General features: G+C 37.9%; 3 protein-coding genes across 4 annotated transcripts in view; 1 reads left to right on the top strand and 2 right to left on the bottom strand.

The window, feature by feature from the left end:
- LOC18780620 (2-alkenal reductase (NADP(+)-dependent)) overlaps nt 1,749-26,343 on the bottom strand; it is a 36,467-nt gene continuing 11,872 nt past the window's right edge. The window contains exons 2-5 of one of the 2 annotated variants that reach the window (XM_020561178.1): nt 3,929-4,091; nt 3,680-3,846; nt 3,275-3,357; nt 1,749-2,319 (exon numbers count right to left, since the gene is read on the bottom strand). In XM_020561178.1, coding sequence (XP_020416767.1) covers nt 1,944-2,319; nt 3,275-3,357; nt 3,680-3,846; nt 3,929-4,091 — 789 coding nt within the window. In that variant the 3' untranslated portion in view covers nt 1,749-1,943. Of the gene's footprint in view, nt 2,320-3,274; nt 3,358-3,679; nt 3,847-3,928; nt 4,092-16,868; nt 17,399-18,438; nt 18,522-26,343 lie in introns of those variants that run through there. The other variant, XM_007213941.2, reaches the window with a different exon arrangement.
- LOC18779267 (polygalacturonase) lies at nt 4,996-7,537 on the bottom strand. The gene is made up of 4 exons (XM_007213822.2): nt 7,023-7,537; nt 6,482-6,771; nt 6,005-6,233; nt 4,996-5,484 (listed from the first exon to the last, which is right to left on the bottom strand). The coding sequence occupies exons 1-4, from the start codon at nt 7,464-7,466 to the stop codon at nt 5,266-5,268; spliced, it is 1,182 nt and encodes a 393-aa protein (XP_007213884.1). The 5' UTR covers nt 7,467-7,537; the 3' UTR covers nt 4,996-5,265.
- On the top strand, nt 22,835-23,546 carry LOC109948388. Its single transcript, XM_020561179.1, has 2 exons — nt 22,835-23,210; nt 23,294-23,546. The coding sequence occupies exons 1-2, from the start codon at nt 22,900-22,902 to the stop codon at nt 23,385-23,387; spliced, it is 405 nt and encodes a 134-aa protein (XP_020416768.1). The 5' UTR covers nt 22,835-22,899; the 3' UTR covers nt 23,388-23,546.

The raw sequence follows: 26,343 nt of genomic DNA, 5'->3' as shown, positions 1-26,343 counted from the left end.
AGTATATGTGGTAATTTTGGCAGAGTAACAGTAAAGGTGAAAAGTATTTACTCCTTTTTCTTTGGGCACTGTTCCTTGAAAATGGGAGTTTTGCACAAAATTTCGATGTGGGACTTTGTGCAAACTATTGTGGAGGTGACACGTGTTCATGGAAACTAGGTTCTGTAGTTGGGAGCATCAGCAAGTGGTTACCACTTCGGAAGGAGGTCTTCCTTTGGTAAGTTGAGAAGGTTATGATGTCACTCGCCCTCTAAGGGTTTGTCTGAATGCTCGTGGGAAGCATATAAAAAGCGTTCTTAATCTGCAGTTCCAGGACCATCACAACTTTTATGTAATATTTCAAAATCGATTGGGTGTGTATGATGAATTCTGGTATGAGGAGAAGGGAAGAGGTATGATCTGTTTCTCCATTCCTTTATAGATCTGCCATGGCCTCCCTCCCTCTCCGAATCTGCCATGGCCTCACTTCCCAAATCTGACCACGGTTATATTGATTCTGGCCATCTGCCATATTTTTGTTGGTATGATCCGTTTTCCTCATTTTTATTAGTTTGAGCCATCTTCCACATCAAGCAATATTCGACTTCGCTTGAAATCGAGGAGTTCACACAACCCTTCAATGCTGCAACAGTTTCGCAATATTGATACTGACCAAGGAATTCTCTTCTCATTTATATATCGGTGTCGTGGCCATGTACATGTACCGATTTTGCACCATTCACAAACACCTCACCATGCATTCTTGCTGAGTGAGGCAATCTTCCTAAAGCAAGGGAAACACACAATGGTTAGCACTCAAGCATTCAAAGATAAGAAAAGCTTCATGGGATTGGTAAAAATATGTCACACCCCGAAAGCCAAATTCAATGTGCGTAATAATAAGGGCATACAAGTTGGGGAGGAAGGAGGCCATGGTAGTAGATCCGAGAAGGAAGGGAGGCGTGGAGCAGAATTTATTTATTTAAAACTAAATAATTAAGTTAATTCTGACAAAAAAATGGTTAAAACTTAATTAATAAAAAAAATGATGTGGCATATGACATAAATTGTTATGTCATGTGCCACATAAGTTGGTATCATTAAATTGGTATTTAAGTTGATGCCCGTATCACACCTCTGTAAGTCGATGTGGTAATTCAACTACAGAATTTGCCAAACCTTGTGCCTTTATATCACACTTCTAGGCCTATAGAGGATGTCATACCACCCAAGCTTTATTGCCGACTTGATTATCCTATGTGACCCATATGGCTCAATAAATGTGAAAATATGTCTCGATTTTCTTGTTAAATATGATTCGTAAAACACTGTTATCAATCTAATTCCCAAGAACTTTTATTGTACACTTATTTGATCACTCGTACCTCGATTTGACATTTACCACTACCACCACCCATCACCTCTACCACCAACTCCACCTCTACTTCCACCTCCACCTATACCACCACAACCACTACAAACCACCACCACATGCACTAACATCACTTCCCCCACCACCCACCACCTTCACCACCACCACCAACTCAACCTCCACCTATACCACCACCACCACCACCACATAGTTACCACGTAACACTTTCGACATATCATGTATGTTTTAGTCATTATCAACAGTTACTAGTTTTATATCAAAATTTACCAAACGGTTTTGACATAGCTGTTTATACTAACAACACTTTAAAAATATTGTTTTAACAAGCATGGAACTACTTTACAGCTCATTATTTCCAAAACACAACAAAAACATCTTTTTTTAAAAATGACAACAATCCCAAACTAGCCCTTATTATTGATGAATATCTTTTGTATGACAAAGTGCACCACTTAACATATGCAATCCCAAAAAGGGTCCAAAAACATGAAAATAAAACCAAAGAGCCACTTAACAAAGTTACAGTGGTTAGAAACACAAGCACACCAAATCGATTGACAAAACAACTTATTCATGCAGAGACGTCAACTACTTGTTTTCCAAAGTTAAGACCCTTAAAAAGTCCAACCAGCGCTCTTGGACCACTCTCAAGGCCTTCAACTATGTCTTCCACATAAACAATCTTTCCTTGCCTAATGTAAGGCAGCATAAACTCCACGAATTTCGGATGGAGGTGATAGTGATCTCTTACCGAAAATCGATGGAGGCGGATACGTTTGTACACAAGGTGCATCAAATTTGTTACCCTTTCTGCTTGATCAAGATTGTACTGTGAGACCATTCCACATACAGCAATGCGGCCATGGACTCTCATGTTGAGGAGCACTGCGTCTAGCGTTTTGCCTCCAACATTCTCAAAGTAAATATCAATGCCTTCAGGGAAATACCTGACAAGTGTATGGTAATTACAAAGAAAATTTATTCTTCACTCAAGAAAGCTCAAGCTTCAAAGCATCATATACAACATATAAGGATCATCATTTGGCCCGCGGCCCCGAAGTGGGTAGTCCGAGGCCTGATGGGCCAAAGTCCGGCCTAACAGGATGGTTAGGCCCGCCCCCTTATGCTTTTTTTTTTTTTTTTTTTTTTGTTTACACATATTATAAATTAAGTTAATTTTTTCAATGTTGTCTAAAATTTTGTAACAAACAAGCAATATATGCACCATATCTCTTAGTGCCCCTTTTTTGTCAAGTTCAAATTTAATGGTTCAATAAAGAATTTGAAAGCTTATTCTGGGTTTATTAATTTTAAAGGCACAAGTTGCTTTAATTTTCATGATGTCAATCCTAATTTGGGATATAAGTTAATTAAGGCACAAATTGCACATTATAAGATTCATTTTTAGGTATAATATTTTTTAAATATATTGGTTATTGGTCTAGGTTTAGTAAAAAAGTTTGGCCATTATATTTTTGTTTTCTTAAATTATGTAGTAATCTATACTATTGTTTAAAAGAATACTCTATATCCATCACTTTTGAAAAAATGAAATGTGTAACAAAAAGATTTAAAAGACTTTCTAAAACAAAAAGTCTGGCCCATTTAGGCCCATGAGGGCTCGACTCGAACCCAAAATTTTTGAGTTGGCCCAGTCGAATAACGAACCCTGACAACACACAAATTCTTTATAATCGTTTTTTTCCTTTCTTTTCTTACTAAAGGAAACTAGTATAACATAATAAATATGTATTTTACGAAAAATAATAGGGAGATCACATTTATAGATTGCTTTGTATACCACCTGTCAAATAACAACTTGTCTAATAGAGTTGAAACTCATTGTATTCATGGTACGCTAGGGTTTATAAATCTAATCTCTCTATCATTACTCATATGTACCTTTTGAAAGCCGCATTCAAGTCAGTCTCTTCTTTATAGTTAAAAGCCTCATCAAATCCAAGCTCATTCTTCAATAGATCAACCTAACAAGATGAATCCATAAAGGAAAGGAATGAATCACTTTTCATCTGAATAAAATACTCCTCTAAAGTCCCCTGTTAACAAAGCATGAAACATTTCCTGCGTGACACTGGTCAAAATTATAAATTTAGCACACGCAAAGAAAATGGTTAAGTCAGAGTTTACAAAAACAACTAAAAGACCCAATTCAACAACACAAACAGAAGCCCCAACCCAAACCAACACCAAAGTTGGCCCAAATAACAACGGCAAAATACAACCCAAACAAGAAAAAATGGTGTAGATAATATTAATTTGAAGTTCAAAGATTTCTCAAGTTCGTACCTTTTCCTTACTGCCAGCACTTCCAACAACATAACAACCCATTAATTTTGCAAATTGTCCAACAAGCTGACCAACAGCACCAGCTGCTGCTGAAATGAAGACATGTTCTCCTTTCTTAGGAGAACAAATTTCATAGAAACCAACATAAGCGGTCAAACCAGGCATACCTGAAATGAAATTACAAAAAATACACTTACGTATCTAAACCAACACATATCATCATGATCTAAAATAGGTTTGACTTGTTACCAAGAATTCCAGTATAATAGGATAGAGGTACATCAGTGTGCTGGATTTTGATCAGGCCTTCGGGTTCAGGGATTCGGCTGTACTCTTCCCAATAGGTAGTCCCCCAAACTAAGTCACCTGCCTTCAAATCTGGGTGCCCAGAGACTCCATACCCATATATTGGCTGCACGTTTACACCAACAAAATTAAATTAATCATATGATCAAACTTGTATTTTGCAATACATTTTTTTTTTTAAGGTAACAATGTCTAACAATTAATATATATTTGAGCATAACATTTGGTATATATGTTTACAAAAATTGAAAGGGAAAGATATATCTCAACCAATAACGCAATGACACGTGAAATAACTTTTCCACGTATCATTGTGTTATTGGTTGAGAATAACAAAACAGTGTTATTTCCGTTACAATTACAGAGCCAAGATACATATAATATAATATGATTAGCGTAACTGCTTACATAAATCAGAGGCCTTTAGCTTTTACACCAAATGCACGTAAGTGCTTACGTGCTGCTTTTTTGTTTTGTTTTGTTTAGTCAATGCACTCTTCATTGTATTTATTTATGTCAAATTATGTATTAGAGAGAGAAGTTGTAGACCAGTAAGTATGTAGCGATAAAGAAAACTTCGAATTGGCAACTACAAGGAATCTTGCTTCGGGTCTATTTTTCTTTAATCAACTAGTGCAAGGTGCCCAACAGCATTCAAGTTAATTACCTAAAGCTCAAAGCTCAAGAATAAGAAACAAAAATGCATCTTGAATCAATGCATATTTAACATTTATACATCTCCAATCGAAATGTTAAAATATCATAGTAAATTTTTAACGGGTAAAATTTGACATGAGAAAATGCTCCAACCAAAATGTCAAAATACCATAATAAATTTTTAACGGGTAAAATTTGGCATGAGAAAATGCTCCAACCAAAAAGTTCATGCGAGTGTTGAAATCCTTTTGTTTCTTGAACCAAATTTTTACTATTTAATGTGTGCTTCCGATTATAATAAAATTGTGAATTAAATTGATAGAATATTGAATTCTATGTCAAATGCCACATCAGCCATCAAAATAAAATTTAATCTTGTAAATTTAACGTCTTCCGGACATAATCTTACAACAGTTCATATAACATAAACACCCATCGAAGTGGACGAGTTTGAACAAACTAAACTAATTGAACGGCCAGGATCAAGGGAGCCGAAATAGGCTGCCAACGCCACAAGCTTATTCTTCCTATAAATCGTATAATTCACTTTTCATTTGTCCTTAGTACTGGAGGGCAAACTTTTGGATTTCAATACTTCTACAAGCAGTTCATATTTTTCCACTCTACAAACAACTTGTAGGCTGAACCACACCCTCAGTTGTTCCATCTGCATGGCTACATGAAGACTCAGCTGCTTGGTTCTTGTAAGTAAGCTTCACATCCTCCAATTTGATCTCGCTGCAAGGGTGCTTGGGACTGCAATCAAATTTTACTGCAACTTCTGTTGCTGATGTACCGTGTATGTCTTCGTATGTCACATCGCTAATTTGAACTCCGGAAACCTATTGAAAAACAAAATTGACAAAAGAAAAAAAAAACAATACGAAGTCAGATTTCCAGCTTTTGATAAAACAGAAGGTGAACAAGTATTATAGCATGGGAATTCGGCTTAATGGGATTCAATGCTTTTTTGGCTAAGCTACGATGAAGTCATTTTGATAAAAATGGTATTGGAAAAGAGGGGAATTAAATCTAGGACTTCGAATACCAGAGTAAATGTTGTTAACCACTTGAGCTACAACCCTCAATTCCATTAATAAGTTACAAAGGTTACAATGAGCAAGGCTCGATCTTTGTAAGTAGTAGGAGAGCAAGCCCATGGAGGAAGGAGTTATTGGATTTGCTTTGGGCCTAAAATTATTGGCTCTTCTAGGTGGAAGCCCAAGAAAGCTTTTGATATGTTTCGAACTTAGACAGTTATAATTTGGTGATGCCAACGTTTTTATCAATGTGAAGAAGAGAAAATTGAGTTGTAATATTAAACTTTGGGAACTGATTTTTAGAGCATGAATGATATCTTACCTGACCAGGGCACCCTTTGTTGTCGGGGCAATAATGTTGATCTATGACAATAGGATTTTCGACATTGACCATTGTAGCATGTTGGAAAAGAATATTTCTAGCAAACCCAGTGCTTGGCCTCCCCCATGACTTGATTCTTAGACCATTCTGAGTACCACTAAAGGTAACCGTTTTAACTGTTACATTTTGTACACCGGCCTCTTCTTGCTCCTTGCCTAGACTTCCAATGCTGAACCATCAAGTAAAGCAATGTTAAATTTACAACTAGAACATCCACCCAAAAGAAAGATATACTTTTTGTAGGCAATGAATCTCTACTAGCAATCAATTAATCTCCACTTTATTGAAAGATGTCCTAAGTTCAAATGTCATTAAGCAATGAAGAAAAAAGATATACATTATAACATATATTATGAAATAGTATGCATTTAGCTAGTTTAATCAATCATGGATAAATATATAATTTTGATGTCGTACCTAATTCCATGGCCAGGTCCACAAGCAACGCCTTCTATCCACAAATTTGAGGTTCCGGGGCCAATTGAGACACAATCGTCACCGGTTGCAATCTTGGAGTTGAGGATTGTGACACCAGATGACATTTGGACATGAATGCCATCGGTGTTAGGGCTATTACCGGAAGCAGAAACCCTGACACCTTGCATTTGCACATTTTGGCAGTCGTTGATGACTATATGGAACATTTGGCTGTTTAGGGATGCCAATCCACTCACCACGATGTTGTTTGAGTCGGAAAAACCCAAAGTCTGCACATATTACGAAATTACTTGATCAAGCTAAACTTGTGGTACAATTTATCATGTCCATTTGATTACGTTCTGTGGAGTTTGAACTTATTTTATAAACCCTCAATTCAATTGGTAGCAAATAATAAAGCAAATTGTACGTACGTTGACCTTTAAAATTCTCACTAATAATGAAGCACAAAATAATGGTGTCATGAATTTGATATTTAATGGTGTCATGAATATGATATTTAAAGTAGTGAATTAATTACCGTTGCTCCGCTGGGACAACTCTCGCCATGAGAGGCCTTGCAAGCCCACAAGGCCGTGCCTTGGCCGTCAAGAATTCCACCTGATATGGTAACCCCGTTTACATGGTGAAAGAAAATCCAGTTAGCTGCATTACCGATGACCCGGTAATCCGACGGGGCCACAAGGGTTCCGGCAATGCGGAAGGTGATGGCATTGTTCTTGCAAGGCCCACTGAACACCACATCGCGAAGAAAGAACGTTCCTGCCGGCACATAAATGACACCGGGATTCATCGAGGCACAAGCTTTAGCCCATGCAGAGAGGAAGGCTTTTGTGGAGTCAGTCTTGCCATCTGCTTTGGCTCCTAAACTGGCCACATTGTATGTGACTGGAGTGGCTATGGCTGAGTTGATCATGAACACAAAGATAAGTGAGAGAGAAAAGAGGCTTCTACGGTTCGCCATTTGCGGATGAGAGAGAGAGAGAGAGAGAGAGAGAGAGAGAGAGAGGTTAATGAGTTGAAGGAGTGAGGAGTGGTGGTGGGAAAGTTGAATGGTTTGAGGGGTTATTTATAGCTTTGAACGAAATGAACTTGGGTGGATGATGAGTTGAACTACGCCAATTAAAAAGGGAAACGGCGCCGTAATGACCTTACGTAGGCTAATACTATGTGTAGCAGGAAGAGGATATCTACGGCTTTGCTTGCCTTGATTTATTTTCAGATGTACTTTACCAAAATGCCCTTGCGTGTTTTGGTACTTGAAAACATGACCCCCTCATTCTTTGCATCTTATTTTACGGTGCTATTGCTATATAGTGTTATGGCCTTCTCTTGCTTGAATGGCAAGTCTCTCTCTCTCTCTCTCTCTCTCTTCTTAGTTTCTCATGTCTGATGTCCTGCCATGTTAATCCTTACGTGATTGCTTCCATAGTGAAACATTGAAACATCTATGTTGTTGGCATCACATGTCGGGAAAATATTGAAATCAGTGAAAACCTCCAACAAGCATGTAAATTCTAGGAGTATGGTATTTACTTTAGACAAATTACAAATTCTAATCACAAGAAGCAAACCTCAAATTAAGTATGGTATTTACTCTAATTCGCATCCGATTAACTCAATTAAAAGTCTAGATGGTGATCAAGCATCAAGGTAATCAACTAAGGTACTAAGCACAGTGATTAAGAATCTAACATCAAACTGCAATCAATAGATAGGTAAAATAAGAAAACTAGATTATCATACTAGGCATACATCATGCCCTAGCAAAATAAAATTAGTTACACATAATCATAGAATTTGACATAAACAAAAACATAAGGAAGAAACAATAAAACTTAGCCAATTGTGGTACTCTTCCGGCGTCTCCAATTTCTCCTAGTCTTTGCGTCTTCCCAAAGGAGTTGTCTCATGCTTAAATAAAATGCCACACGTCTATTCCTACCTTAGCTGGCCTTTTACAACAGCCCAAAAATAAAGAAACAGCTAATTAAAACTTAAATCCAAAATGGGTAAGTAATTGACTCATCTTCCTACTTGGACTAGGATAACACGTTAGTTACTTTGCACCCACGTTTGGAATCATTCCTCCTCCGAGAAAATTCTGAAAAAATATGTAAATTGTAGGTCTTTATCTTATCTTTCCAGTCATATATTGCACGCCTTGAGAAAATAGCAGAATAGTCTTCAAATAAGGTTGTAATGGGGCTTAGAGTGACGGGTGAAACAAGAAAAAGATATGGATGAACAAATTCTAAGGAATTCATAGAGCTTTCCATGAAAATTATAACATCTTGCACTTTGAGCACGCAACTTCATATTGATACTGTCTTGAAATTTATTTATTTTTCACAATTTTTTTTTCTAACTCTTCATTAGCTTTCTAATCAACCCATGCAGCGAGTGTTAGGCCAATGACTCCCAAGCTACATAGCTTTACGAAATTAAATGTAAAACACTCATAGGGCTCAATAACTCGAGTTGAAAAGGGTTTGAAATTAGGTTTTTTTTTTGGAAATAGTATCCTTTACTTTCCACATGATTGTTGTGCAATTCTCCCTTAACAACGAAAATACTGTACAAAACTCCTTAGAAGGGTAACATATGATAGATTAAGGTGAGGAAAAAAGGGTAAAGAACGAAAAAAAAGGCTTACATAAAAGGCACAAGGTGATTAACAAGGGATAAAAGTGATACGGGTTGGCTAGAAGGGCTCAAATGAAAGAAACAAAGGTCTATATCACTTCCTAGAATCCATGTGGTTCATGAAGTATGCCTCAAATAGATAATGAAAGTAGTTCTAGCGAACAATTCAAACATCCTCAAGCCCCATTAAGGTGAGGAAAAAAAAGGGTAAAGAACGAAAAAAAAGGCTTACATTTCCCTTAAATATATAATGAAAGTAGATTCGTTTAATATGCAGAAACTTAAATAAAAGGTGAAATTAATTAATTTCCCATTGTCCATTGCTTGATAGGATTTTCTGTATATATTGCAGGTTGGTGGTATGGAGTTGTGGGTCACCTAGAATCATGTGATGGAAATGAAAATTATTGCCTTGGTCATAATAGTGGTGAGTTGAATTCATTCCTTTCCACCCCTCAAAGTAGGATCTTATGCTCTGTAGGATTGACTAGTATGTGATTGCGAAAAGAGATTGTGCTGTTGGAGAATCTAACAACTGATTTTGGCTGGAAAATATTATTATGCTAAGATTCCAACAACAATTTTTTTTCTTTCACCATTGTCTGAGCTATTAGATAAAGCATTTTAGGGCAGAAAGTTCATAAAGAATTGAGGTTCTTGCAAGAAGCCATTGATATATCTAAGTTGTGGATAATAAGAAAGCAAAGTTAGCTTTCACAGAATAGACACTACTAGTCTTGGCCTCCTCCATAGCTGCCAGTTGGAGTGTCCTCTTCCTATATACTCTCGAGCATTATAAACTCAGGGGTTAATTGTTTTATTAATCCCTGAACTTAGACCCGATTTGTATTTGAGTACCTCAATTTTCAAAATGGTTCCCGTAGTTCTTCAACTTCAGTTTCGTTAGGACAAATGGTCCGGCTGTTAACTTTTCTGTTAACTGCAGGGGAAAAATGGTATTTTTATATCTGTTGGGGTCTTTTTCGTCCGAAGGCTCATCCGGGCTTTGTTGATTCTTGGATCGCCATAGAGTGATGAATGAAGACTTCGTTGCCCCTTTGTCTGAGTTAGCGAGAACTAGGCCCAAAGTATCCCGAGGGAGAAGCAAGTCTCGGGAGAGTACTTTGTTCTTCTTCCATCGGCTGCGTGTTTTGCGTTGATGTTTTCGGCAGCTCGACGAAGAGTTGAAGATGACTTGCTGATGTTGGTATGAGATTATATGAGCTTGGCATGAGAGCTTGGAGTGTGGGAGCTAAAGACCCACAAGTTTAGCAAATGAGAATGCATGTGCTTGGCTTGGTGTTGGATATGTTTGAGTTTGGTGTTGATAATTTGTTGTGTGTGGCTATGGCTATGGGGATTTAAGAGTTTCAAGAGAAAGATGATGGAAGGAAAAGCTTGAGGTTTGAAGGCTATGGTGTTTAAAGCTTGGAAGGAAGGAAAAGCTTGGAGCTAGGTGATGCTTTATGGGGGTTGGTGGCTGCTGGGATGCTTGCAGCAGCTGAGTTAGGGAGTGTTGGCTGAAGAAAAATTGGTGCCTTTTACTTGAGCCATGAGTGCCAATTTATAGAGAGTGAGGGTTTTCCTTTATTTCCAATAGGTAAAGGGAGGTACTGGAACCAACCTATTTCTAATGGTTAAAAGGGAGCACTAGGGCATACTATTTTCCAGCAGGTAAAGCTAGTACCATAAACAGATTATTTCCTATTGGTAAAAGGAAGTAATAGAAACTGCTTATTTCCAGTGGGTAATAGGAAGTGCTGGAAAAGGCTTGTTTCCAACGGGTAAAGCTAGATATTTGGAAAATGACTATTTCCTATGGATAAAAGGAAGTGCTTAAAAAATGTCTCATTTGCTCACCCACATTAGAGAACTCTAAGTAATGGGCTTGGACTTTGGTGCTCCCAAGTAGCTAGCCCAAAGTCTCCATTATTCAAGAGCTTCCATGAACCTTGTGGACCTCCGTAACCTTCCACACCACAATCCCTCTTGCAAGCCCCATAAACCACATGACTTGGGTTCATGTGAGCTTGATAGGTGATTGGCATGGAAAAAATGTATTATTATTTTGGTATGGCATGTACACTATTTCTATATTTATTTAATGAATTAAATCCAAATTACAGCTTGGATTAACGCATGAGTGACATTATAGGTTATATTAGGCTTTGAATGTCTTTGAGCTTCCCGTAACTTTTTTGGGCCTCAACATTAGCCCCCTTGATTATTGGGGCTATGAAGTGGCAGTGAGATGGGCCCAATAATCTATTTCAGCCCAAAATAATTGGCAGTGGCATGACATGGCTGGTTCTTCAATATGCATGAAACATCCGTGCTTGCTTCCTTGGTTTTTACGTGTATATTTGGTGTTGGCATGTATGCTTGATGTTGACATGTATTCTTAGTATTTGATTTGGATGCTTGGCATTGGCATGTACGCTTGATCTTGGGCTCATATATGCTTGGTATTGGCTTGTACGCTTGGCTTTGGCTTGTATGCTTGGTATTGGCTTAGATGCTTGGCATTGGCGTATACGCGTAGCATTGGCATGTATGCTTGGTATTGACTTGTATGCTTGGCTTTGTCTTGTACGCTTGGTATTGGCTTGGATGCTTGGCATTGGTGTGTATGCTTGGCATTGGCATGTATGCTTAGTATTGGCTTGTACGCTAAGCTTTGGCTTGTATGCTTGGATGCTGGGCATTGGCTTGTACGCTTGGTATTGGCTAAAGTGTCGTGGTTTAATATAGCTTTTGGGCTATTTAGCATGGTGGATGTGCTTTAGTGTTTCGGTTTTGTCATTTACGTTGGGGCTTTTTTGTTCCGGCAGCTACAGATGGGCCTGGGCTGCTGTAAAGAGCAAGTGGGTGGAGTTGAATCAAGATATAGCTTGGTCAATCATGAGGGCTTTGGTAGATTAGAAGATGAAAATACAATGGGAGATGCTTAAGGATTTGAGCATGATAGTGTCTGCAGTAGCTTGAAAGCGGTATAGGTGTTGGCAAATAAGCATTGCAATATGGAGGCCTTAAGTCACTTGGACTAGATCTTAGTTTTGGAGTCCACTGCGCTGCCTTCCAGTACTCAGATATGGGGCTCCTCTTTCAAATTTAGTGGCATGATGGTTCACTCTTCCGGCAGCATGACTATAGGGCTTGTGTTATCTTCCAGGAGCATTTCATACAACGCATCATTATCTTCCACATTTTGCTTGGCTTGAATCTTGGTTACTACAAGCATATTTTGGTTGTTGTGTTGCATAGTGACTTTACTCTTTTTCTTGATAGCTTGACATCACTTCAAAAATTTTGATTGCTTGGTAAAGGAAACTTCATCTTGACAGTGTTTAGGTTCTTCCGGTACCTTCGTAGTATTTTCCTTCTATTTGCCACGAACTGAGATGTTTTCCTTCTTGAGTAAAGAATAGTGCTTGGATTTCTTGAATAAGGCTTGAGGCTTGATGATGATTGATTATGGAATTGTGGCAATTGAGACATCCCAATGGCCTTTTGGTTTGACTCTAAAACTTGATCATTAGAATTGTCAGGGCATAGAAAGTGCTTGAGACGCTGGGGCATATCACTTATGGTGACTTAGGTATTGTTTGTTGCAGCTGTCGTAAGCATGTTTTTAGGAACCAAAAGCTTGGGCTTGGCTATTGAAGCTTGAGCTTTGCATGTGGTCACTTTCGTTCGAAGGCTCATCCGGGCTTTGTTGATTCTTGGGTCGCCATAGAGTGATGAATGAAGACTTCGTTGTTCCTTTATCTGAGTTAGCGAGAACTAGGCCCAAAGTGTCCCAAGGGAAAAGCAAGTCCCGGGAGAGTACTTTGTTCTTCTTCCAACGGCTGCATGTTTTGTGTTGATGTTTTCGGCAGCTCGACGAAGAGTTGAAGATGACTTGCTGATGTTGGTATGAGATTATGTGAGCTTAGCATGAGAGCTTGGAGTGTAGGAGCTAAAGACCCACAAGTTTAGCAAATGAGAATGCATGTGCTTGGCTTGGTGTTGGATATGTTTGAGTTTGGTGTTGATAATTTGTTGTGTGTGGCTATGGCTATGGGGATTTAAGAGTTTCAAGAGAAGGAGGATGGAAGGAAAAGCTTGAGGTTTAAAGGCTATGGTGTTTAAAGCTTGGAAGGAAGGAAAAGCTTGGAGCTAGGTGATGCTTTATGGGGGTTGGTGGCTGCTGGGATGCTTGCAGTAGCCGAGTGAGGAAGTATTGGCTGAAGAAAAATTGGTGCCTTTTGCTTGAGCCATGAGTGCCAATTTATAGAGGGTGAGGGTTTTCCTTTATTTCCAATAGGTAAAGGGAGGTATTGGAACCAACCTATTTCTAATGGTTAAAAGGGAGGACTAGGACATGCTATTTTCCAATAGGTAAAGCTAGGTATCATAAACAGATTTTTTCCTATTGGTAAAAGGAAGCACTGGAAACTGCTTGTTTCCAATGGGTAATAGGAAGTGCTGGAAAATGCTTGTTTCCAACGGGTAAAGCTTGGTATTTGGAAAATGACTATTTCCTATAGGTAAAAGGCAGTGCTTGAAAAATGTCTCATTTGCTCACCCACATTGGAGAACTCTAAGTAATGGGCTTGGACTTTGGTGCTCTCAAGTAGCTAGCCCAAAGTCTCTGTTATCCAAGAGCTTCCGTGGGCCTTGTGGACCTCCGTAACCTTCCACACCACAATCCCTCATGCAAGCCCGTAAATCACATGACTTGGGTTCATGTGAGCTTGATAGGTGATTAGCATGGGGAAAATGTATTATTAGTTTAGCATGACATGTACACTATTTTATATTTATTTAATGAATTAAATCCGAATTACAGCTTGGATTAACGCATGACTGAGAATATATGTTATATTGGGCTTTAAATGTCTTTGGGCTTCCCGTAACTTTTTTGGGCCTCAACAATATCAAAATTGATTAAAATACGAATAAAAAATTTTTAAAAAAAAACCTCTCTCTCCCCCCTCCATCCCGATTTCTACTCCCCAAAACTTAATTATTTTTTTATTTTTTTATTTTTGATTTAATTTTCTTTTATTGTTATTTTACTCACACCCGCATCTTCTCTCTTTATTCCCAATATCCTTTTCAAACATTTTCTATTTTCAATTATTAATTATTTTATTTTATTTAACAAAATACCAAGCAACTCTCCCTCTCTTGTGGTGAGGATGTATGTTTCTTGAGGAAGAGAAAAGAAAGTATTCATTTTCCCATTTAGCCTTTTAGTTCAGCCTTTACTACTTTGAGAACAGTATCTTACCCACAGATATACCGCAAAGTTGTTCGAATCAATATAGACCTACCTTGGAAAACCCAACTCTTAACTACACGAAAGAACCCTTCGAGCATTGAGAGTTGGGTTGGGACGGGTCAACATTTGAAAACAAAAGGTAAAGTTAAAGCAGGAATGACAAAAAATTCGTAATATTTTTTGGTGAATTTTTTAAAATTATGATTATTTTTTAGTGACCTTTGGACATGGAGTTGACGAGGTTTGGATTGGGATTGTGGCCAAAAGCACGAATTGAGCGACCAAGTCCAAGTTGGGAGGTCCCAAATACCGACTTTTGGTAACCGGAGTGCATTTCATGTGTGGTGATGTGAAACTTATGAATGAAATAATGCTAAAATTACGAAAGAGTAATTGTGGTGAGAATTTTCTGTGTATTCTTCTCCTTGTAGAAGGCCATATTTATAATACAATATTCCTTGAAGGCTAAGTAAGGTAATTAATAACTTCTAATACTATTTAGAGTAGGAAATCAATTCCAATCTATGCATGAGTTAATATGGGAAACCTTGGTGTGCAAAGAAAGTCAACTAACACTCCAACAAACAATAGTGCACAAAAAAAAAAAAAAAAAAAAAAAAAACATAAAAAAAAAACATAAAACACTTCCAAGTTGTTTTTTAAAAAAAAGGTGATTTTGAAAACTAGATTTCACTTTTTTTTTAATTTGAAAACGAAATCTAATACCAAACATGTTTTCAGTTTTCAAAAAAAATGAAAATGAAAACTAAAAATTAAAATTGAAATTGTTATCAAACAACCCATAAATTAACTAGTATAAGATAATCAGATTGTTGAAAGATAATGAGTGCTGCGCGTGTTGATGCTCTTTTTCGGAGGGTTAACTTAGATAAAGGAGTGTTAAATCTTCAGCAAGGGAGAAGGTTGTGGACCTTCGGTATGGAGGGATCTTGCATAAGAAAACAAGGAAGAAGGGATCGTCAAGCTTCGGACACTGGTGTGGTACCTGCCGAAGACTCTCCAATACTTAAGTCAGCGAGTATATGTGGTAATTTTGGCAGAGTAACAGTAAATGTGAAAAGTAGTTACCCCTTTTCCTTAGGTACTGTTCCCTGAAAATGGGAGTTTTGCACAAAGTTTCAATGTCGGACTTTGTGCAAACTATTGTGGAGGTGACACGTGTCCATGGAAACTTGGTTCTGTAGTTGGGAGCATCGGCAAGTGGTTACCACTTCGGAAGGAGTTCTTTCTTTGGTAAGTTGAGAAGGTAATGATGTCACTCGTCCTCTAAGGGTTTGTCTGACTGCTTGTGGGAAGCATATAAAAAACGTTCTGAATCTGCAGTTCCAGCGCCATCACAACTTTTATGTAATATTTCAAAATCGATTGGGTGTGTATGATGAGTTGTGGTATGAGGAGAAGGGAAGAGGTGTGATCTGTTTCTCCATTCCTTTATAGATCTGCCATGGCCTCCCTCCCTCTCCGAATCTGCCATGGCCTCACTTCCCAAATCTGACCACGGTTATATTGATTCTGGCCATCTGCCATATTTTTGTTGGTATGATCCGTTTTCCTCATTTTTATTAGTTTGAGCCATCTTCCACATCAAGCAATATTCGACTTCGCTTGAAATCGAGGAGTTCACACAACCCTTCAATGCTGCAACAGTTTCGCAATATTGATACTGACCAAGGAATTCTCTTCTCATTTATATATCGGTGTCGTGGCCATGTACATGTACCGATTTTGCACCATTCACAAACACCTCACCATGCATTCTTGCTGAGTGAGGCAATCTTCCTAAAGCAAGGGAAACACACAATGGTTAGCACTCAAGCATTCAAAGATAAGAAAAGCTTCATGGGATTGGTAAAAATATGTCACACCCCGAAAGCCAAATTCAATGTGCGTAATAATAAGGGCATACAAGTTGGGGAGGAAGGAGGCCATGGTAGTAGATCCGAGAAGGAAGGGAGGCGTGGAGCAGAATTTATTTATTTAAAACTAAATAATTAAGTTAATTCTGACAAAAAATTGTTAAAACTTAACTAATAAAAAAAATGATGTGGCATATGACATAAATTGTCATGTCATATGCCACATAGGTTGGTATCATTAAATTAGTATTTAAGTTGGTGCCCGTAGCACGCCTCACCACCACCTCCACCTCCACCACCACCACCAACTCAACCTCCACCTATACCACCACCGCCACCACCACCATATGGTTACCACGTAACACTTTCGACATATCATGTATGTTTTAGTCATTATCAACAGTTACTAGTTTTATATCAAAATTTACCAAACGGTTTTGACATAACTTTTTATACTAACAACACTTTAAAAATATTGTTTAACACGCATGGAACTACTTTACAGCTTATTATTTCCAAAACACAACAGAAGCATCTTTTTTTAAAAGTGACAACAATCCTGAATTAGCCCTTATTATTGATGAATATCTTCTGTATGACAAAGTGCACCACTTAACATATGCAATCCCAAAAAGGATCCAAAAACATAAAAATAAAACCAAAGAGCCACTTAACAAAGTTATAGTGGTTAGAAACACAAGCACACCAAATCGATTGACAAAACAACTTATTCATGCAGAGACGTCAACTACTTGTTTTCCAAAGTTAAGACCCTTAAAAAGTCCAACCAGCGCTCTTGGACCACTCTCAAGGCCTTCAACTATGTCTTCCACATAAACAATCTTTCCTTGCCTAATGTAAGGCAGCATAAACTCCACGAATTTCGGATGGATGTGATAGTGATCTCTTACCGAAAATCCATGGAGGCGGATACGTTTTTACACAAGGTGCATCAAATTTGTTACCCCTTCTGCTTGATCAAGATTGTACTGTGAGATCATTCCACATACAGCAATGCGGCCATGGACTCTCATGTTGAGGAGCACTGCGTCTAGCGTTTTGCCTCCAACATTCTCAAAGTAAATATCAATGCCTTCAGGGAAATACCTGGCAAGTGTATGGTAATTACAAAGAAAATTTATCCTTCACTCAAGAAAGCTCAAGCTTCAAAGCATCATATACAACATATAGGGATCATCATTTGGCCCGCGGCTCCGAAGTGGGTAGTCCGAGGCTTGATGGGTCAAAGTCCAGCCTAGCAAGATGGTTAGGCCCGCTCGGCCCGCCCGCTTATGCTTTTCATTTTTTTAAGATTAATTGATGCATTCCCTAACCTCATTTTATACTTAATCAAAATAATGTAATATGTATGATAAACTAATAAACTTTTTATTTTGTTTACACATGTTATAAATTAAGTTAATTTTTTCAATGTTGTCTAAAATTTTGTAACAAACAAGCAATATATGCACTATATCTCTTAGTGCCCCTTTTTTGTCAAGTTCAAATTTAACGGTTCAATAAAGAATTTGAAAGCTTATTCTGGGTTTATTAATTTTAAAGGCACAAATTGCTTTAATTTTCATGATGTCAATCCTAATTTGGGATATAAGTTAATTAAGGCACAAATTGCACATCATAAGATTCATTTTTAGGTATAATATTTTTTAAATATATTGGTTATTGGTCTAGGTTTAGTAAAAAAGTTTGGCTATTATATTTTTGTTTTCTTAAATTATGTAGTAATCTATACTATTGTTTAAGAGAATACTCTATATCCATCACTTTTGAAAAAACGAAATGTGTAACAAAAAGATTGAAAAGACTTTTTAACAAAAAGTCTGGCCCATTTCGGCCCATGAGGGCTCGGCTCGAACCCAAAATTTTTGAGTTGGCCCAGCCCAATGATGAACCCTAACAACACACAAATTCTTAATAATAGTTTTTTTCCTTTCTTTTCTTACTAAAGGAAACTAGTATAACATAATAAATATGTATTTTACGGAAAATGATAGGGAGATCACATTTGTAGACTGCTTTGTATACCACCTGTCAACTAACCAATTGTCTAATAGATTTAAGACTCATTATATTCATGGTCCGCTAGGGTTTATAAATGTAATCTCTCTATCATTACTCATATGCACCTTTTGAAAGCCGCATTCAAGTCAGCCTCTTCTTTATAGTTAAAAGCCTCATCAAATCCAAGCTCATTCTTCAATAGATCAACCTAACAAGATGAATCCATAAAGGAAAGGAATGAATCACTTTTCATCTAAATAAAATACTCATCGAAAGCCCCCTGTTAACAAAGCATGAAACATTTTCCTGCATGACACTGGTCAAAATTATAAATTTGGCACACGCAAAGAAAATGGTTAAGGTGGTGTTTGGCAGCGTTTAATTTTCTTAAAAAGCAGCTTTAATAAAAAAATTTCATGAGTTGGGTGTTTGGAAAACATCAGGAATCCTGCTTTTTTTTAAAATCGCAGTCAATGATCGCTGTTTTTTCGAAGCCGTCTCTACCAAGCTTTTAAAAGCTGCTTCAAAAAAAATTTAACCGGTTGTTTTAATGAACTTTTAACTTTCCCGTAATACCCTCACTTATTTTACAAATTGACGGTCTTTTGCCCCTTTTTTCTTCTCCATTCTGTGAACTCTATTTCCTTCATTTCCTTCTCTACTCTCTGACGCTGCTGGAACTCTCATTGTGGACATCAAAAAATTAATTGCTAAGAAGGTTGCCCATTCATCAATAACTTAATTACAATTATGGTTTTTTGGTTTTCTACTTCTCAAACTTTCTGCATCTAGAGTTTTCTCTGTTAAATTGGGGGTTTTTCTATTTGTCGCAGGTTTGAGGAAGAAGAGAGAAAACCCGAGTCGAAGGAAGAGAGAGAGTGATGAGTTTCATGTTCCACCTGAGTTTGTTGTTCTTGTTTTTGGTTTTGGGTGGAAAGATCCTGTTGCAGTAGTCCCAACTTTGGGGGGGCTTCAACTACCCCCACTACAGCACTGTAAATCAGCTCAAATCTCCATGGCTGCAACCCAGAAATCTGTATTTTCACCATGGCTACTTTCTCCACTATGTTATCTCCCATTGCAAGAACACCAAAACATAAACCCAACATACAATTTTTCCCCTTTTCAGTCTCACCTACCCAAAAGTACTAAAACTAATTGGGGGAAACATGAGATATTTTTGGTTAGACGAAGGAATGAAGAAAAAAAACTTGTAAATGGTAGAAAGAGAAAAATTGAAGTGGAGAGATGGGCTGTGTTGGGTTTCCAATTGGTGTCGTTGGGTTAGCATTCAATACATAACAAAAGGCATTTACTTTTTTGAGAAGAGAGGAACACGTGTATAGTATAAATAAAAAAAGAAAAAAAAATTATGTAGTGAAGTTTTTTTTAAGTAGAAAAAGAATGAAGAAAAAATCAAATAGTTCCATCATCATGTCCTTTTTAGTCATTGTACGTATTAAAAGCACTTTTTTTTGGTCATTTACCAAACATTTGGATTACTCACAGCACTTTTTCAAATATAGTTTACCAAAAGCATAACTAATTTTTTTTACAGCTGAGTATTCTAGCAGCACAGCGGAAGTAGTTTTTTTTAAAAGTACAGCAATACCAAACTAGACTTAAATCAGAGTTTACAAAAACAACTAAAAGACCCAATTCAACAACACAAACAGGGGAGCTTCTATAGTGAGTGGGAAGTTATAAGGGGTGTTTTTGAGGGGCATGTAAGAGCCGTTGGATTTCATCCAACGGTGAGTTTTTAAAAGAGGGTGCATGTAGAATCGGGTTGAAATCTAACCCGTTAGAAACCCAACTTCAGTTGTTCCCCTCTTTCCCTCTCTGTGAAAAACTGAAGAACACAATCCTTTCTTTTTGAATGTAAAGCAAACCCACAATTAGAAGGATCCAAATCTCCCAAACCTTATAGTCACTCGACTGTCATTAGCTCGTTGGGAGGCCTGCGATCTATGGTATCCTGGGTATTACGAAGAATGGCTCTTACCTAGCTGTTGCCCTGTTTTGATTCTATGGCTCAAGTGAAAACCCCTTCTCTTTTTCATTCAGCTGACAAGATTCCAGATGAAAGCAAAGTAGCATATCTGTTTTTGTAGCTAGAAGCCGCAGCAGCAGTTGTTCCTCGATTTTGGTAGAGATGGAGTCTCAAATACCAAAGAGTCTTCTGTAATGTCCACCACATTCTTTCAAGCTGACTGACTTCAGAGCTCCCGATTGATTTTGAGAGGTAAGTTCACTTGCTGGATTGATTTTATTGGGTTAGGTTTATCTTTTGTGAGGGTGGGAAATTCGTCATTTGTGGCATCAATAATGTGTCATTTCCTTATGAATATTCAATATTCTTAGTTCATTGTTGTTGGTCGGGGTGGAAAATTATGAAATGTAGGTAAAAGAACCTAAACTTAGGCTTAATGACATTAGGAGTAAGCAGTTGGAGAGGATATTGGGTGAAGTTCTGTAATTGGTGGTTTGAATTACATTTGTGTTCTTAGTTGAACATGTTGGTTCTAATGTTATTTTGACCAGATTATTTCACAAGAGATGACGTAACTTTTATGAAATTTTGCTTGCGTTTTGTGTAATCGGAAGTTAGGCTATGCGTATTTTGTGTCAATTTGGGCAATGTTTTGTGTAAGTGGAATGCATTGATATGTTGTGATGCAGTAATGACTGATTAATGAATGAATAATTGCTATGCAGTAATATAGAAGTGGATCAATAATATACGTAGATAAAATGTCTGGGGGCTCAGAGAGTGATGAATGTGCAACAGCTAATGGGAGGGTTTATATTCCTGAAGTAAGAAATGAGGAAACACCAGCAGTTGGGATGAAGTTTGACTCGCTTGACCTCGTTTACAATTTCTATAATAGATATGCATTCTTTGCTGGCTTTGGTATTCGACTTCATTCTAGCTTTTGGGGGAAAAATAAGAAAGAGATTTTGAGGAAAGAATTTGTATGTTGCAAACAAGGTGCATACAGGAAGGATGAAACTCGGGAGAGAAAAAGACAACGGGGAATAAGTAGATGCAATTGCAAAGCTAAGATTGTGGTTGTGAAGACAAATGGGAGCAAGAAGTATACCATATCTCTTTTTGCAGAGGGACACAATCATAAGATGACACCCTCAGAAAGAATGCATTTATTGAGATCACACCGTCATATTTCAGATTCTACAAAGTACTCACAAAACAGTTGGGTTCAGTTAATATTCCCATTCATCATAAGGTAAGTATTTTCAAGGTGCAATCCGGAGGAATGGATAAAATCGGTTTTATCAAAAAAGATATCTACAATCTTGAATGTAGTGTGAATGGGAAGCTGAGGAACCACGATGTTGAACTAGTGACCGAGTATTTTATGGCTGAACAGAAAAAAAATGAGGCTTTTTATTTCAAGATTGAGGGAGATGGGCATGACAGGTTTAGTCGATGTTTTTGGGCAGATGCAACTTCTAGACGGGCGTATGGGTTTTATGGAGATGTTGTTGTATTCGATACCACATTCAACACGAATCGATACGACTTGACATTTGCACCAATGTTGGGAGTTAATAACCATGGTCAAACAATTGTCTTAGCATGTGCATTTTTGAGCAAGGAAACGACTGAGTCGTTTGTTTGGATGTTTGAGGAGTTTAAGAAAGCCATGCCAGGTGGGGAACCTAAAACGATCATTACAGATCAAGATGCGGCAATGGCCATAGCGATTTCAATAGCCTTCCCGAGTACATTTCATCGACTTTGCATATGGCACATCACATCAAAGTTCTCTGTTAAGTTACCACGTGACGCTTATAAGGAGTATTGGCGTGAATTTCAGAAAGCCATATGGGATACTGACAATAAGGATGAGTTTGATGCAAAATGGAATATTGTGGTTACAAAGGCTGGTTTGACCGACCATCCATGGCTAAGTTCAATGTTTGATTTAAGGGAATCTTGGGTTCCAGCCTACGCACGACAATTTTTTGCCGCTGGAATGTCAAGCAGCCAAAGAGCGGAAGGTTCTCATGGTTTTTTCAAGCAATACATATCAAGGAGAAATTCGTTGATGGATTTCATAATACGATTTGAGAGGGCACTTTCTCATCAACGTGAAAAAGAGTTAGTTGCTGATCACGTAGATGCATTTGAAGTGGCTCAATGTCTTCTACCGATGCCAATGAACAAACAAATGGCTACCTTGTACACAAGGACAATGTTTCAAAAGTTTGAGCAAGAACTAATACAAAGTACAGCATGTTTCCTAGAGCTCAAAACAGAGGATGCTTGTAAAGTTGTCTTTAACGTGAGCGAAAGGAAAAATTGGGAAACAAGAGTGGCAGAAGTCGTATATGTCAAAGATTCTGACCACGCATCGTGTAGCTGCAAAAGATTTGAATTTGTTGGAATTATTTGCAAGCACATCCTAGCATTGTTCAGAAGGGACCAGATTGAATATATGCCCGATAAATATATTTTGAAGAGGTGGAAGAAAACTGCGAAATCTGGAATGGTGTCAGATGCAAATGGCAACGAAATTAAAGACTGTGCAGATCCTGGCCTTCTAATAAAGCGGAGTACAATGTCTCGACTTGCTTCAGATGTGGTTGAGGATGCATTAATGAGTGAAGAAGGATGTGAGCTACTGTCAGAGACTCTAAAAAGTTTGCAGGTGAAGTTAAAGTTGCTGAAGGATGGACTAAGTAATAACGAAGTTGGAGGGTCCAGCTCTCAAACACAATATATGAAAGACCCTAAGAGAGTGAGGTGCAAAGGAAGGTCGAAAGGAGTAACGGGAGCAAAGGAAAAGGCAATGAAGCGAGGGATTAGACACTGTCGGGAGTGTGGACACATTGGTCATGATAGAAGACAATGCCCAGCCTTGAACACACCGTAAGATGCTAACACTAGTTGTAATAACATCTAAAATATGAAAAGGTAAAATTTTTATGTGCTTGTGTTTGATGTTTATGCAGGACATCACCGTCGAACAATGACGAATCAACTCCAATACATCGTAGTGACCCATTATTCGACGATTTTGACAGGATGCACGGACCAACTAAATGATTTATATTTGTATTAGACGAAATGTGGTTGTTATGAAGATTAATGATCAGGTGAAGTTTTATAGATTCAGTTTTTGAATATTATTGTGTTTTTGTTCATGTCCACCGATGAGCTCTTACTATGTCCACTGGTAATTGAAATGAAAATTTCCTTGGTTTCATTCTTCCATGAAATTTGGAGACATGTTAATTTTACGTCTTCTCCCTATTTATAAATTTTCATAGACATTTGATCAAGTATGAAATTTGTAGTTATGTGAAGAAGCAATGACCTTTACCATGTAAAATGGGCAGTTTAGGGTGAATTATGTTTTAACAGAGATTCATTTTTCAAATCCTCAGGCTAATGCAGCATTTCCAGCAGCCAGCTGTTGTTTCCATTACCAGTAATCATTTCCAGCAGTAGCCACTTTTGACGACTGGTTATTAGGGGCACGATTTTGTACACTTTTGTAACTGAAGGATACTTGAAGCACTTTGTTGGAACAGAGCAAATAGAAAGCAGCGTGTAAAAATGAAACATAACATTGCAGCTAATTACATTTCGATACTTAGGTGAAAAATATTAAAGGGTACACTAACTTACATAAATACTCATAATTCCACACACAAAAGAACATTTGATTGCAAAACATATTATGTGCTCCCTCTTAGCAATACCACGATCTCCCCAACCAACTGAACAACGGTAGCCACAATCACTCGGTCGTACTCGTCAGCTTCTTCTTAGCAGGTCTCACATGCTTATGGCCACTCATATCCCTAGTCATATAGACGAAATAAATCTTCAGCAATATTTGGAATTTTATTATATAAAAATAAACCATAAACCATTCAGTAAACAATGTATAGCACATGTTATGTTACTTATGACTCACGTCTCAGTTTTTTTTGAACACATTAGTACGCCAGCTCTTTAATGTAAATGGACATGATAAGGAGCATTTACTGATTCCCGGCTTGCTGTGATATTGACTGCTTATTGAATAATATTTCCATATTTGCAAAATATAATGTTAGACATTATAACACATGATGACTTGCAATACATAGTCCCAATAATTATATATGAAGCAAATGAAACTGATATTTGTGTTATTTGAAATTAGATAATGACATTAAGGGAGTATATGTGCAATACCACGGTCACCCTCAACCAACTGAACAGCGGTAGCCGCAATCACTTAGTCGTATCGGTCGGCTTCTTCCGAGCAGCTTTGACGTGCTTATGCTCATTCATGTCACCCCCATCGTCTAGTATCTCTCTCACAGCATCAGGGGACACATAGTTCCAATCATAACTTGTATGAGTAGTTGCCGCAAATGCTCGAAATTTGTCGAATCCTTCGTTGAATGCCAACTCCAGTTCACTATGGTGCTCTTCGCATCGCATGTGGTTCAGCAAACAACCTTTCATTTCATCATTCATTACTGTATCCAACTCCTCAGCTTTCAGCTTCCTGCTATGACTCAGCTTCAAGTACTTGTTCTTTTGGGAGAACGCTTTGTTCACTCTAATGTTAAGATCAGCCAAAATTGCCTCGTCTTCAACACATTTCTCGTGCCATGAATTGATCAGTCTGGAATTATAATCCAGCTTGCCACTGACTGCATGTATTGCCTCTAATGGATCATCGGAGTCCCCCTCACTCCCAAATGATGTTGAAAAAGGAAGGGGTCGGCGAGTACAATGTGGAAATAGAACCTGCGACTCCAATTTGTCATCTTCGATTGTGTTGTTGGCGCCTGAAGAGGTTGACATGCTTGAATAATCCTCTTTGTTTTGGGAGGATGAGGATTGCATATGCAATTTCGTTTGAGAAAGGGAACATAGGTTTATAGACCAACATACCAAAGCTTGTGTGTAGTCAACATATGTACTTTTTTTATGGAATTTTTTAAAAATAGGTGTCAGGTTTTGCTTTTCAAGCATGTCAACCTCACACTCTCCTGACACCACTGATAGTGGTTGAAAGAAACTCAATGGAAGTGACATCTACTTAGTTAACTCAACCAAACTAGTTAGGATTCAACTTAGATTGTATCAGACCAAAAATTAATTTATACATTCTCAACCAAATATTTTTTGGCGGGAACCCTTTTCTTGGTATTACTATCACCCCTTTCATATAAATTCTCCTTCCACACAAAACTCACTCCTCCACCGAATCTGTCTCCATCTACTGATACTCTCTCAAGCAAACAAACTCATTCCCCCCAAAGAATGGATTTACTAACCAAGTTTGATGTGAGCATAATAAACACCCCTCCAAACAAAGACCGCCTTCGACACGCAAGTGAGTCACCAGACAAGCAATGTCACATTCCTAGACAGAATGACCATTTTGTTGGAAGTTTTGAGTCTGAAAGAGTTGTTGCTTTTTGGAAGGAGAGGCATCTTCAACTTGGTGATGAAATCCAAAGGGCAAGGGCACGTTTGGAATTTGTTGAAGGCCAAATTGAAGATGACAAAAGGCAGGCCAATCTGGATAGGGTGAAGTTGCAGCGCATGAAGCGTAGACACAAACGACTTCGGAGTGTAGCTGTTCAAAAATACAAGAACTCATCTAATGCAGTGGAGTCAAAGAAGCGTGTGATGCAAGCTGGATTCGACTACTTCCGATCCTATGCAAAACTCGTCGTACCTGGGTTTGATTGATCATCTATTACCGTTTCCGACGTCACCAAATATACTCAGCAAGGGAAGTAACCATTTTGGTTCTCGTGTTTGAGCAGAGGCAAATCAGTGGAATTGGAATTTTCTTTACACTCTGCTTCAAAGCTATTTTGATGCTAACTACTATGGAAGATTTAAACCTTAATATTTTGATGTCTTTAATTACGAAAACACAAGATGCAAAGAGCCCATCTACTTCAGTCATATGTTGCTGCCATGTCCATTTGTTTTTGATCACGTATCAGATTTGGACATGGTTGCATCATATGCAATGTTGCCT

This window comes from Prunus persica, chromosome G4, assembly GCF_000346465.2.
Source record: "Prunus persica cultivar Lovell chromosome G4, Prunus_persica_NCBIv2, whole genome shotgun sequence".
Lineage (NCBI taxonomy): Eukaryota > Viridiplantae > Streptophyta > Magnoliopsida > Rosales > Rosaceae > Prunus > Prunus persica.
Note: the sequence above shows the minus strand (reverse complement) of the source record. Positions and strands in the feature narration are given on the sequence as shown.